Source organism: Anopheles gambiae, chromosome 3 (genome assembly GCF_943734735.2).
Source record: "Anopheles gambiae chromosome 3, idAnoGambNW_F1_1, whole genome shotgun sequence".
In the NCBI taxonomy this organism is placed as follows: domain Eukaryota; kingdom Metazoa; phylum Arthropoda; class Insecta; order Diptera; family Culicidae; genus Anopheles; species Anopheles gambiae.
The window spans coordinates 87,099,610-87,114,393 of NC_064602.1; the positions used below are offsets into that span (position 1 = coordinate 87,099,610).

Below are 14,784 nucleotides of genomic sequence, written 5' to 3' on the forward strand. Positions count from 1 at the left end.
CGATCTTATCGAACGTTGAAAATGAAACCAAATAATAAGTACTATTTCAATAGTTGCCAATTATTTGTAGTACAACTAGAAATTTTTCTATTATTGTAAAGGATGTACAATTTGAAAAATAATAAATGGTTTGATACTATACTTGCAAAACCAAACAACCAAACAAATAGTTACACCTATTCATTCCCTCATCACTGTACGCATTTCAAGCCGCAGCATGCATGGTCGGCGTTCAGCATTACCTTCCTCCAATTCACATGTCTTATATTTTACGGCCCATTGATGAGAAGCTAAAACGGATGCCCCCGTAGTTACCAACTTCATTTATTTATTTGCAAACATACAGACACCCAGCACATTCATTCACATGGCCATAAATTGGCTATTTATATTCATAAGCAATTAGGAAAAGTTTAATTGCATTTTACCCGTGGTGCGCAAGTGCTTTAAGACGCTGGCTGCGGAGCTTACACACGCTTCCCAATTACCGGTTTAAACAGGTTACCAAAGCAAGTAGCTACCGTCGTGCCTTGCTGGCGAGTGCGATGTTGGTTTTTAAGACACTTCTTCACGCACACCAAGTGCCCATTTGTGGAGGGCTGTGAAGAAAAATTTAAGATATTAATAAGTCATAGAATGGGAAGATTTATTACCATCATTTACTCACCCCGCGCCAGAAGGCTCACGAGGGTTGTTCTGATAACGAATTTATCATCTACCGCTGCCAGCGCCGCCGCGTTGATTAGATAAGATGAAGTGTGTGTGTCTCGCTGTACTTGTTCCTTTTTCTGAGGTGCAAAATTTACTAAAAGAATGTGTTTGACACACGTTCCAGTAGAGGGAGAAATTTTAAAAACTTCTCCCGTGGAACAGAAACGAGCCGACGACTTATCGGGCTCCATCACCGTCCATTAGAAGAGCGATCCGTTTGCCCGAAAAAAAGCACACAAAGCCGCCGTGATGCAGGAGTGAATTTTGGTGTTTATAATTTATTCAACCAATAGGTTGATTTATGGTGACAAGTTTCGATAAATCGGCCCCGGACTCATTTCGGGCTGGAATGAAGATCACTTCCTAGACCGCGATCGCAAAAGGGGGAGAGCCAAGCGAGATGATAAAGCAGCGTGCCATTCATCTTAGCTCATCGCCATAAATCTTTCGGACCTTTTGCCGGACGACACCGGTCCAGTTAGCGCGAACAGGCGGTGACACAGCACGGCACTGCAGGAACTGAGTGGAATGCTTTCGTTTTACCACTTGTTGGTGGAGGCTTTGCGAATACGAATGTCGCCCGCCAGCCCGTACTCGGGCGGTGGAAGAATGAGCGTCGATTTGACCACCCTGGCCGTTTCGGCCCGATCGATGCCGGATCTGGTGCGTGCAATCAGCGGTTTCAGTGTGCAGTAGTAGACGAGCTCGACGATGCTCAGTATGCTGACGCCCATAAACAGTCCCAAAACGCCGCCGCAATTGGCGAGAAAGTCACTGATGCCAAACAGTTCGCTCCGCTTGATCGGGATAAAGCGAGACACTTTGAAGTATATCGAAAGATAGGATAGTTCCGTGCTGGAAACGAAAAGAAATCAGTTGTAAAGAAACCAACCTATCCCGTAATTGTGATTCTATTATGGCTCACTTGTCGTCCACACCAGCGATGAGATGAATGTTCTCCGCCAGCTTTCTCCAATCGAACATTGCCTGCGATATTTCCGTGTTGTAGAACAGTGCATTACAGGACGGCAAACAGTTGCAGTGCTCCAGAAAGTTGTCGGATTTGTTCAGCTCATGCAGCAAGTCCATCTCCTCCAACACGGACAGTGCCATATCGGCACAGCTAGCCTTGCCCATCCCACAGATCCTGTCATCCTTCGTGCGAGGCAACGGAAACGGCACGCAACCACAAGTCTTCAGCGTGTAGTTGGAAAGACACTCAATGTCACAGTTATACTTGGAGTACACCTTGAAATAGCGCAGGTATCTCTCGTGATTGTAGTAACAGAGCCGCCGACTTGGATCATACCGTCGCACGTTGGCAGTGGTGTCGAACAGGAGCGGTTCCACCGACACGGACACTTCCTGGCTAAGCGGGATGCGAAAGAACTCGTTCACCATCCTTGGATACTGTACCGGTGAGTGTAGGTGCACCTTAAACCCTTGGAATGAGTTCTGAGAGAGGCAACAAATTATGGTTTGTAAAGATGATTAGAATTTTGGCACTCACCCCACACATATAGTCCATATCCGATATCTGAACCTTCGTTATGACAAACAACCCAGCGCGTCTTCCCGCTCCAAAGGCACGCCTTGGGTACGTGTCTCCCCCGGCCCGGCTACTGTACCCTTCGTCCATGTTCCACTGCTTGGAGGATTGATTCTCCGCCATGTACTCGTACTCCGAGTGTAGCTGATCGCGCCGCATCAGATCGTCCGCAGCGAGCGAGTTGAAGCTGTAGCAAATTCCCGCCTCGGTGAGCGTTTCCTTGAAAAAGTCTCTGCAATCGATCACCTGCTCCCGCCAACCGCACAGCAAAAACATATCCTCGAACGGTATTGCCATGCGCTGCAGGAGCGGTACCACGTCGTCCGCGTACGATTCGTTATTCATTTCGATGCCGAACGAAAAGTCACACACCTGCAGCAGGGCCTCTAGCTTGTCAATTCTGTAGTAGAATAAGCAAACGACGCTAAGTATACCAAAAACCAATGATTATTTCTAGTTAATGACACCCACTGCTCTTTTGCCATATATTGCCACAACTCCTCATCATTGTACAGCTGATAAGCGGTCGTGAAGTCGAGATCCTTCTTGCGCACCTTTGTCTCGGGACAGATCGTTACGGCTGGAAAGGGAATGGTAAACACGGGGACTGGCTTCTCTCCGAACGTTACCACAACTGGCTCTTTGTCCCATTTTATGTAGACACTGTGTATGAGTGTTCCACAACCGTACAGTGAGAGCAGACACACAACAATCCACCAGATTCTATGAAGATGGTGAAGATGTGCATTAAATTAAGTGTTCAATTTTGGTTTATTCCACGCAAAATTACCTCTCAATAGTTGTCCGCTTATTGCCTACAAGGTACTTAAACCCATGGATCGTACTGTTCATACAGTAGTCTACCCAAAGACTGCGCGGGCCACTCTCTTTATATGACTCGTTTAGAAGCTCCGGTTCCCAGAGATTGCCCTCTGAAGCAGGTACTGACGTACGTAGCTTCGGAAACTTTGTTTCCACCATGTCCAGCGTTGTGTAAGGTTCTAATGCAACTGGAACATTACTTCCGGGGCGCTTGACGCACCAACTCGTGGCGTGCAAATGGCGAGAAGGATCCTGATTAAAAATTGACACGAAACAACTCCCAGACGTGCCCTAATTAATACGAGCGTGTCATAGGGCACATTAAAAATGAATTTGAAGATGGTTGTAGATTTGCTGTGAGATAAAAAGTAGCGTCGAACAATCATAAATCGGTTGGAAAGTATAGCACAATTTATTTAATTTTAAATTGGCCTTACAACTGTCCCCGAACGCAATAATCGTCTTAAATCCTTTCCCATGTCTTAACTCTTGCCTTTAAATTCCCTGTATGTTTTAAAGCTTGGTGTTGAGTTGAAAACCTCCGAGCTTTACGCCGTTTCTTGTTCCGGAAATTGGCGTGATAAAACGTTGCACTCGATGTGCAACAGCTCGTCGTCGCCGAGCAAGATTGACAAGTCCGTGATCGTGCCCGTCCAGTTTTTGCTCCGCCAGAGAAAGGCAGGCAGCGAAAGGGCTTGAAAAATATCTTGGAAGTAATGAATATTTATTTATTCACTGTTGTTTATTTATTATTTCAACAGTTTGGGTAACCGTGGCAGCCGACTTCGGATTTGGATTTTTGCGCTGGTCGATGGACGGATGAGCAACGGATGGCTGCAGGCGATTGCAGTTTTCGGCTGCTTTTGCATAGTGAGGGAGAGTCGTTCACTTCAATGGACAATTTATTTTAGAATGCATTACGCTTCAATGGCGGTAAGATCGTTTTAAAAATATAAAATATTCCGATTACTTAATTTAAAAAAGTTCTTACATGGAAATCTTCACATTTCACAATATTTAAACCGGAATTAAATAAGAAATTGAATCTTTTTGGCCAAAGAAACGTTTTGAGCCTGCTGTTTCAGCATGAAAAAACCACAGCAAGAAGCATAAGCTAAAAACGTGCCAAAAGCAAAATCGTGACGCTCCAAGATCATAACTCGGTGCACCTTCTTCAATCCGTACTTCACCACAATCAAGGGTCTGCAAATTCATCAGTAAAAAAAAATGGAACGTTCTGATCAACTGTCAAGCAGTGGAAGATTTTCGGTTGTTTATCTGACGAAAATTTCACGGCCCAGTACGATGATCCTCCCCAAAATTTAGGGCATTCCATCAGAGGGCGCGCGCAAAAAAAACCTCCGATCCTGGCAAAACGAATTGTTAACAGTCTCCTCTCCCTTTCTACCTTGCTTAAGGAGACGATCATCTTAAGAGCACATTTTTCATGCCTGTTTGAAGCTTGCAAAGAACGCTGTTGAGCCGTAATGCAAACAGTGTTACCTGTTTTGGGTGCACAAAAGGGGTGAAAAATCCACATACGTAAAAAAGCCGTGCTGACGTGCCCAGCGAATTAGCTGAAGAAGATCAGACCGGACTTTTTTTAGTGCGAGAGAGCAAAAAACAAAACAAAAAACTCCATTAACTACGCAATTTGGTGGGAGGTGAGAAAAATCGTGCGCGATCGCGAACCGCAATTTGCAAACAATTTTCACCAGGTTCTCCCGTTTCCTTGTTGCGTTTCGGTATTGCTGAAATTGAAATTTACCCCAGCGGCACGCAACTCGATCAATCTCCAAGAGAGGGCGTGTACCCGCAAACGGAACCGTGGAACAAAATTGTCCCGCTGACGACGCTTCGTATGATGGACGGGGTTCTTTTATTTTAGCGACGTCCGCTAACCAATTGTAGCGGGGCGGTGCTGTCACATCGCGATTGTACGCTTCTTTAAATTTCTTTTGCGGTTTTTGCGGAGTACCTTTCCGGTGGTGCTCGCCGCTCGCTTCCCCTTTGCCATCCAGATCCGCAGGGCTGATTAGGGACGTTCGTAAACGAGCAACGTGGCCAGGGCTTTTGCGTTGTGTGAGGATAATTGGAAGATGAAGAAAACAAAAGCGAGTCCCCGTTCGATGCAGTGTGTAATTTTTTTGGCACTTTCTCCGCAGTTGAGCAGCTTTGCCCGAGGCAGGAAGAGCAATAATGCATTACGTTTTCTTTTAAATTGTTCCGAAATAATCCTGCACTGAAACGCGAACGAAAGTGCACGGATGATGGATGAAAAGCGGCTTTTGTAGACGCAGGACTGGTTTGGCCGCAAGCAGCAAATAGTTTGATGGGCAATAAAAAGCTACAGATAAAGGTGCGGAACGCTTCACACCTTCCAGTGATGAAAGCTTCAGTTTCAATTCGAGACATCAGAGGAATGAGTTTTGATGCAATTGATGAAATATTTAAGATTTATAAAAATCTTATGTTTATTATGATGTTTCACTTGTCCAAACACTTAAGATTGCCCAAAAAAACTTATAATAAAGGAGCTTTAGGGTATGAAGAATAAACAAACATAATGCCAAGGAATAAGGACTTCAAATTCTGGTATGAATACATTATCACTAAGAATATAATAAGAAAAGTATGTTCTGACCATAATCTGCAGCTTAACCTGTTTTTAGGGCTTAATATCTATAATGACATAATAGATTGCTCAATAGAATTGTTACGAGTCTATTTCAAATAGAAAACTACAAAAATAAATTCCCTCGACGTAGTTTCAAGCGTGACAAACCAAAGTTTATCAGGCCGCCGTAACACCATCTTGATAGTACACTGTACAAGCAATAAAACAAGAAAAAGGTCAAACAAAACCTTAAACCACCGCTTGTAAAACTCAACCCGGTTACATTGCCCAACCCCTTTTTACAAACACAGCCCTGTCACACATACGCCACTCCGAAAAGCGCCGCGTGCGCGTCCCATATTTGCATGTCGCTGTCGTGCTAGCGATATTTCGTCTGAATATTTTACAGCTCCGTACAGCACCAGAACCGATACATGACATCGATATGCCGCGCGAGGGCGTGCTAATTGCACGACTTGCCAGAATAGAAACCGCACTGCACCCGGACCCGGAGAAGCGTTGGCATTGGACGTAGAAGGTTTTAGTATGACAATGGCGCCAGCGTCAATACCGATACGGCTCTACTCCGATCGGGCGGCCAAGTTTGTGCGACAAAGCCGACCGATCACCGTGCGCAAGCTGCGAAGGACGCGAAACGCGGGATTGAATATCTTTCGCGACTACTGTGGAAATAGCTCTATCCATGGGTTCAAGTATTTCGTCGGCAATGGCCGAACGAGAGCGGAGAAGTAAGGTTTTGTTTTTATTATTCAAGTACTCTTCATAACGTTTCGTATCTCTTATTTTGTAAGGGTTTTCTGGATAGCGATGTGCGTCCTTTCGATTTACGGATGTGCTAGCCTCATAGAAACGGTGTACGATAAGTGGACACGCTCCCCGGTGGTAGTAACATTCGCAGAAAAACCAACACCAGTCCACGATATTCCTTTCCCGGCCGTTACAATCTGTCCGGTTACGAAGGTGAAATCAAAAGTGCTCAACTTTACTACCATCTATCAGCACCTTGTGCACGGTGGAAACGTGACGGATGAAGAGTAAGACTTCACTAAATAGCTTGATGGTTCTTATTGACAACGGGCTTCAATGTTACAGCTACGATCGGTTCCTCGCCATGATACAGGTGTGCGACTTTTCGTTCAATAAATACTTAGTCAAACAGCAATTTGACGACAATCTCGTACACCTGCTGCAGGAGATGGCACCTCCGTTCGAGGAACTGTTTCTAATGTGCATTTGGCGAGGTAAATACGTCAACTGTAGCGATCTGTTCGAGCCAACGCTCACGGAGCGTGGCATTTGCTACACCTTCAATGGACTTGGAGCGGACGATATTCTGAGGAAGGAGGAGTACCACCAAGACTTTGAACATCTTGGAGAGAAGCGATCATCCGAGAACTGGTCAATGGAGCATGGATATCGTCCTAATATAGGGCTGAAAGCTTATCCCCGACGCGTAGCTAGCCCAGGTTCTACGGCAGGTTTGTTCGTGGGCCTGAAATCTGAACTGAGCGATATGGACTACCTGTGTGGTGTAAGCCTTACCTTAACATCAAAGTTAGTGAGGAGTTTACTAACAAAAAGATCCACCTCTAGAACTCATTTCAGGGATATCAGTCGCAACTCCACACCCCAAACCAATGTCCACAGATCTCAAACCAAAACATTCGCATTCCGATGAACCAAGCACTTACCGTAAGCGTTGATCCGTTGCTTATCACCACCTCGGAGAACGTGATGTCCTACAGTCCGGAGAAAAGGCTGTGCTACTATCCGCACGAACGCTATCTGCGCTTTTTCCGTCTCTACACCAAGGGCAACTGTGAGCTGGAGTGTCTGTCCAACTTTACGCTGCATATGTGCGGTTGCGTCCTGTTTTCGATGCCACGAGCGGCCAACGTCCACATCTGTGGGTTGGCGAAACTGGCCTGCTGCGAAGAGGCCGAATCAATCCTCCAGGAGCAAGGACTTGGTTCGGTGGATAACTCAACGAAAATGTTGCTGCAGTCGTGCAACTGTCTGCCGGCCTGTATCTTTCTGAAGTACAAGACAGAGATCTCGCAGTCGCACTTCGATTGGCGCCGGCTAACTGACACGATTCATATCTGTGAAAAGGAACTGAATAAGTAGGTGATCAAGGTAAAATTTGAGTGTATGTAGCTAAATCGTATTTTGTTGGTTCTAGCTCGGAACTGTCATCTTTAGCAGTCTACTATAAAGAGGCGCAGTTTATCTCGATCAAACGCAACCAACTGTTCGGACTCAATGACTTCATCGCGAACTGTGGCGGTATTCTTGGTTTGTTTATGGGTGTCAGTTTGCTTAGCATCGTTGAGATGCTATACTTCTTTACAATGAAACCACTGATCAACTACTGTATGCGGAGGTCGAGGAACAGCTCAAAAATTGCTACCGTGGAACCGTACGTCCCTGGAGGCACCTACAGCATTACCTTTAATAAGTTTATTCGTGATGCTGCTTAGAATCACATTTAAATAGGAGTTCTTCATAGGAGGAGAGTTTATATAGGAGAGTGTACTCAGAATATTTGTTGATTAATTTGAACAAAGAATTTCATCACTTGCTTTGGATTTCAAAACTTAAAGACATCAATATAAGGTGCATTGACAATTATAAGTTTTTATTAAATTGAGAAAGTAGGTTGAAAAAGATAGTAGTAACAGAACTATATGAATGAACCAAATACGAATACTCTACGTACAGCTCTTGGCATCAACCATGCCATATAATTGCAAAGCTCATAGAGAATATAAAAGAATTGCCGTAAAAAGGCGAAAGACGAAACATTCTTCTTAAATTCAAACAAGAAATCAAGCATGACTAATGCTACACGTGTCCAAAAGTTCTCTGCATTTTCTTATCACAAAATCATATCTCTAAGCATTCCACTAAAATTCAATTTCAATAAACGTTTCCCAATATCCTGCCAGCTGCATCCGTTTGAAGTATCCCTTAGAAAAAAGAAAAAACACTCTAACCCCGTGTACACTGCCAGAAGCACAAAGATGCAGGACGCTTATCTCGGGACTACAAATCAGCCTGCCTAATTCTCATCCTCCACCAACCGCCGAAGGTTTTTTTTGTGGTTCGATGGATGCATTTCGTTGGGAGTGCTTATGAATGCGATTATTCCATTCTTTTTCTGCTCTCTCTTTACAAAAGCCGTCCAGTGGTTAGAATGGCACTGCGAGGCATCATGCCACACGATCTGGAAAAGATTAGAAATACACCGGGGATCAGGGCTGGCGGCAACTTTTAACCTTCTGACCACACAGACACGGACGCGCGCGCTCGCACACACATCCTGAGAGTATCCTGAAGGGTTTGGAAAGGCTCTGCAAAGGGTTCCAGTGTCGTTATCTCGATGGAGCGCATCAAAACCTATCAAGCTCTCATCTTGTCCAACCGATCGGGGGAGAATGAAAAAGACTTGAACTCCGCTTCGGAAAGGATGCGGTTTCTTATGACATTTAATTTTTTAATTAAAATTACTGTTTATCTTTTTAAGGGCTTAGGCGAGCACAGGAATTATTCTACCGAGCGCTCGTAGGAAGGCTTTGGCTCGCTGATGTAGATGGAAAGTGATATTCTACCCTCCGGGTTGTGGTAGAGACTTGTGTACAGCATGAAAGCTTCTAAAGGTACGTGTGGAGTAGCAGGTGTTCTTTATTGTTTTCCTTCTTGTAAAACCATCGCTAGCAACTTCCACCGTCATATGGGTAAGAGTGGAACATTCTGCCGTGCATAACTTCATCGTGATCGTGAGTATCACTACATGACATTTCAGAAAATGTTAATGGAAGGCTCATAAAACAAACCGTGGAACAATAGTTTCCCGTTGGAGTTTAAGTGAAACCGAAGGAGGGATACATTGTTTACACAATGCCAGGCAAAAACATACAGTTGGGCTTCCCTCAAGTCTATAGAGAAGGCCTCAAAAAAAAAAAGACCAAAATGTGCACTGGAGGTGCGCGATCGCGCGTCTACAATAAAGATATGTTCAGCGAGATAAGACGGCGTGTAATAATGGAAATAAAGTAAATAGTTTATTTGTACCGGCTCATCATATGGCAGCGGGTGCGCTTACTTAAAAGTGACCTTTCTCCGGTGAAACTATCGCTAAGAATTTAATGTACTTTTCTTTTCCCATTCCGTTCCCCGTGCATCCAACGGTCGCATCCGATAAGCATCTTACCGTATCAAAGTTTTGGGTAGTTTTGATGGGCTAATGTTTTGATACGCGTTGACCAGAACGCATTAAAAAAGGGAACACTTCTCGGAAACGTGCTAAATCGCGTACAATGTCCGGCGGGGGAGCACAGAACCAACACCGGAAGCTTTTAATTCAATAAAAGAAATAACCTTTTCCATGGACGGACCCTGGAACGCACAAATAGGATTTCAGCAATGGAATTAATTTCAAAGGATTATAGACTCATCGGTGGGACCTGCCTGCTCCACCACCTTCTTACACGTCTGGAACGAAAGGGAGGCCATTAAATCGAGAGACACCTGGAGCTACACCGCCTCACCCTTTTCACCCTCCCACATGTCAGTTGCTGTGACATTTTAACGTCCTTTTAATGGTATTTTCCCTTCTTATACTTCCTAAACTGCAAAATCAAGCCGATAAGACACCGAGTACATGTAGCCGTTAAATATCCCTTCCCTTGCATGCCACACCCGAACCCCATACCGCCTGGAAAGTTTTGTGCACAAAATTCCAAAACCCCAAAGTTGCACCCTCAAGTCCCAACATTCCTTATCGGAAGCGAAGTAGTTAAATTTACGAGCAAAACCCAAACCTACCGCCAGCCTGCAAACTGTGCCGCCGGCCGGGTTAACGCTGCTCTATTAACGCCTAAATAACCGGAACCATCTTAAATTTCCTAAACCACCTTTCCCTCCGCTGCTCTTTCCGCTACCAGTCCTTCCTTTCCGTAAAGCTTGAAGATCGTTAACCATTAACGACCACGCGGCGGCGGCGGTGACGACGATGGCAATCGGACACGGGCAATCTTTGGCATTATGGGTGGGAGTGTATGTTTCCACCGGCAGTATTGTGCCGCCGAGGATCATAATCGTAATCGTAAATACGCATGAAGTTATTGTTTATCGTGGTTTAAAACAAATAGACGTGTGCCCAAACCGGTATAGGTGTCCGTGCGTGTGTGTGGGCTTACTAAAAGATGTTCTCCAACGAGCTGGCGAGATGTGTTGTGCGCTGTATTAGATGATGCTGTAAACATAGTTAGCCGTCACGGAAGATAACGTTTGAAAAGGTTAGATTTAATGCATTGACAACTGCAATTAAAGTTGTAGTATATGTCATTTGAGCTTTTGGTTTTTAATGTGCATGTTGAATGCGAAAAGGCCATTACATTAACACATGTTTGATGATGACTTAAAGGTTTAGTTTTGCATTAAGCTGTGCTTTTGAATCTGCTGCATTTAGGATTCATCGTAGTCATTTGAATCCTGTTAACATGTAGTGCAGGGTTTTACTACGCTGTTTTATTTTTCCGCTAGAACCATTATTCAATTATGTTCAACAATTTTGTGTTTCTCATGTAGCGTTTTACTTACTTTATTTGATGTTGCATTTCGTTAATTTCATGCCTTTATAATTTGATTTTATTTTTAGTTTGAAATATTTTTTATTATTTTTGAAGTATTATTTAGTTTTTTGTTGAAATTTTGTGTTTCGCTTTGCAATTTCATGTTTCAGTGTTTTTATTTTCATCTCATTTTTTAAAACAAATGAATCTTAATTTTATCTAAATTGTCTGAATTGCAGTTCTATTTATTTTTCTAGTACTGTTAAAAACAACATAATTTTTATGTTTAATTTCTTGAAACTTTCATTTATATTTTCATAAAGCATTGTGATACAATTTCCTACGTCAGCAATGTAATAAAACGTTTTGCAATATTTCTTTGAGCTTAGCTAATTGTCATCTTGAATTAGGAATGGTTCATGCTTATCAAAATTACCGAAATGTTGCTTATTTTATCCCTCGTTGTTTACATTTTTCTCTCCTTTGATAATACACCTCATCAGTGGTTTCGTGGTGGGTAGATGACCCATCCCAAATAAGTTCACAAAAGTACACAGTACATCTACAAACTTCCTCCCACAACAGTGACTTTCAGCACCAGCCCTCGTCAACCGAGGGCAGCGGGCTTATCGCATTCCGGAGCCGAAGTTGGCGGATGTTTTATGACCTGCTACACTCCACCATTCGCACCGGGCACGCCATTCTTCCTAAGCTCTCGATGCTCAATCGCTTTCTTTCCTCCGGGGCTGGGCATGGAAATGGAACGTGCAAACAGCATTAACCTGCCACACCGGAAAACGGAATTTCGTTCATCGGAAGGAAGTTCTGTAGGCAGATTAGATGGAGCAGCAGCGGAAGAGGTACCGGGTACCGGCGGCTGGTGGACGTCACATGAACCACTCCGAAAAATTTATCGCTTTCTGGTACGATGGGCACGAGCGTAAGCTCCCATTCTTTGGGGAGTTTTGAAACGTTTTAGATGACCACCCGTGAAAATGGCATAACACATTCGTTGGTGCGCTGTGTAAACAGCAGACTGAACTGATCAAAATAGAACACAGAGCGCGGGTAGGGCGGGATCTAAGCTCTTCTTTTTTCCATAGCAAGCAAACACACATGAGACCATTAAAAGCTCAACAAAGAACAAAAAACAAGTATTTACCCCATTGCGCATTGAAACACTGTGTGTTAAAGTGAACGAGCTACGGTGAGTCATTTTGACACCTGTTGATTAAATCTTTATATTTTTCGGTGCACACCAGTCCAAACTGTCTGTACCATGGTGTTTGCATTTTGAAAAAGGCTTTAGCTAAATAGAAAAAAACAGCAATAAAATTAGACAAAGAAACAGGCGTCAACTGACCAGTCCAATTCTCTTCACTTTGGACACTCATTCCAGAGAACACACACCAGCTTCGTGGAAATACTTTTATTGTTAAAATGAATATTCAACATTGTTTTACGGGTCGTTTTATTTTTTCGGAACAATCAGAACGATCTAATTTCAATACTTCTCATTACAATCAATTCAAGGAAAACGGTGGCTGTGTTGCGTTGGAAAACGGTTCAGGGAAGCAATATTTTTTATTTTTTATTCACCAGGTGTGGCTTGGATGAATCGATAAAAAACGATGAGATCGAAATACGTTTGCAGAACCGCTTTTATCAATCGATTACTGAATATTTACACCGAACGTAAGCGGTGCATTGGCTAAAAAACTATCTTTTCACACGAAAACTACTGATACACCGATTGTTTTTCCTTTTTGTATAATATTTGGAAAAATATAGCTAAACTCTGTAACGATGAAACAATTTTAGCAATTGGAAATAGCCAGGATTTTGAAAGAATTCAATATATTTTAAATAACGCTTTGTTTGTTACCCACTATCTCACCTTCCTTTGCATAATAAAACGAACAAATCGAGCACATTTTCCTCCTCATTTCACTCACGCAGCTCGGCTGATGGTTGGAATTTCAACTTTAACTCAAACTTTTCCCAACTGCTTCAACAAAAACACCTTCACCAAAGAAGTAGATACGGCAAATAGGATTCTATCAAACTCTAGGACAATCTTCCTCAAGGTAGAAGTTTTACGTCCAGGGGGAAAAAACCCATCACCTCGGAAGTAAAAATCGAATCTGCCAAACTCTACTTTCAAACCGAAACAACCGAACAAACCGGCTGGAACGCGATTGGAATATTAAGTTGCAGCAGGTTCGATCTAATGCAAAACCGAGTTCTTTCATCCTACGAAGGAAGGACATGAAGCACAATTTTACTGTTTGGACCTCAAGGTGGAGTAAAGAAAAGGACAAAAAGTAGGAAAATCAGTAGCTCCCGTGTCTGACCGATGCTGCTGTTCCAAGAAAACAGCGAGAAAATCAACCTAGGAAATGCGTGCGGCATTTGTGAGTGCATCAGCAAGCGGGAGCGTCTCTAAACGAATGGAGGCTGCCTACAGTCGATAAGACGCTACAGGGTAATAGAGAAAAAAAGAATAGGGAGCGAACGAATTATTCGTACCAGTTGGTGCCGGGGAAGCAGAATGCGTGCCTTTCCTTACCTTTAAAGCGCTTCTTACAGCGCAACAAACGCAAAGTAAAAAGGATGTTCACTGAGGCACAAAATTAGAGAAGTGAAAATCGGGAAGCGAAAGATAGAGAAGAAAAAAAACTAATCATACACCCGTCTGTTGTTTGTTGTGTGTGTATGTTTCACTGCTTTTTTACTCCGTATTGACGATCGTTCCGATGCTGTGCGCTCGATTGAATGTAGATCCGATTCCGAAATGCTTTGTGCGTGGACGTGTTTGTGCGCACGATGCTTTAAGGAGAGTTTGGTCGCGTTTGCGGGGTTTTTTACCTTTTTCTATTCTTTCCCTCCATTGCCTAAAATCTTTGAAAACATACAATAAAACAATTTCGGGATTAGAAACAGTGCCCGGAGCCGTGTGCGCCGAAGGAAAAGGGATCGCAGGGCCGCTAGGTAAGCGAGAGCATATGCGCTCCCTTCGAGGATATTGAAAGCTTGTAATCCCATTTTCGGAGCGCTTTGGGTGAGAGCTTAGGATAATCCGTCATTTTTATTCCACCGTTTGTTCCTTTCTCTTTTTCTTGTTCTAGTTTTAAGCTCCCTTCCCAGCCAACACACCTTGCCGGTTTTGTTGTGGTGTGGAAATGGTAGAATTCTCATTACTTTCTCCAGGGAATCGGTCCGGAGGGCCTTTCGATTCATTATGCATCTTTGCTTCCAACCTTAGCAGAAGACGACATCCCGAAAGGTGTCACATGTTTATTTGTGTGCTTAACCGATTTGTCACTTTCCCAAGTCTTTCCCAACTGCCGAGGTGCTGAACACACATTCCCGATGTGTCAAACAAAACAGGGATCAGAAGAAACACCTAGAGCAGCGAAAGGACATGTTCGTGTGACAAGTTCGCCTGTCTCGGTGTTCCTCGGGCGCTCTAATCGCTCCCGGTTGTT

The 14,784-nt window shown here is 43.6% G+C and overlaps 2 protein-coding genes across 2 annotated transcripts; one reads left to right on the forward strand and one right to left on the reverse strand.

The window, feature by feature from the left end:
• Window positions 1–652: 652 nt before the first annotated feature.
• Window positions 653–3,241, reverse strand: LOC1281022 (pickpocket protein 28). Its single transcript, XM_061656650.1, has 5 exons — window positions 3,214–3,241; window positions 2,732–2,840; window positions 2,222–2,660; window positions 1,637–2,166; window positions 653–1,566 (listed from the first exon to the last, which is right to left on the reverse strand). The coding sequence occupies exons 1-5, from the start codon at window positions 3,239–3,241 to the stop codon at window positions 1,251–1,253; spliced, it is 1,422 nt and encodes a 473-aa protein (XP_061512634.1). The 3' UTR covers window positions 653–1,250.
• Window positions 3,242–6,251: 3,010 nt separating this feature from the next.
• On the forward strand, window positions 6,252–8,877 carry LOC1281021 (pickpocket protein 28). Its single transcript, XM_061656651.1, has 5 exons — window positions 6,252–6,448; window positions 6,512–6,754; window positions 6,813–7,251; window positions 7,314–7,843; window positions 7,903–8,877. Exons 1-5 carry the CDS (start codon window positions 6,252–6,254, stop codon window positions 8,198–8,200), a joined length of 1,707 nt encoding a protein of 568 aa, XP_061512635.1. The 3' UTR covers window positions 8,201–8,877.
• The last annotated feature ends 5,907 nt before the right edge of the window (window positions 8,878–14,784 follow it).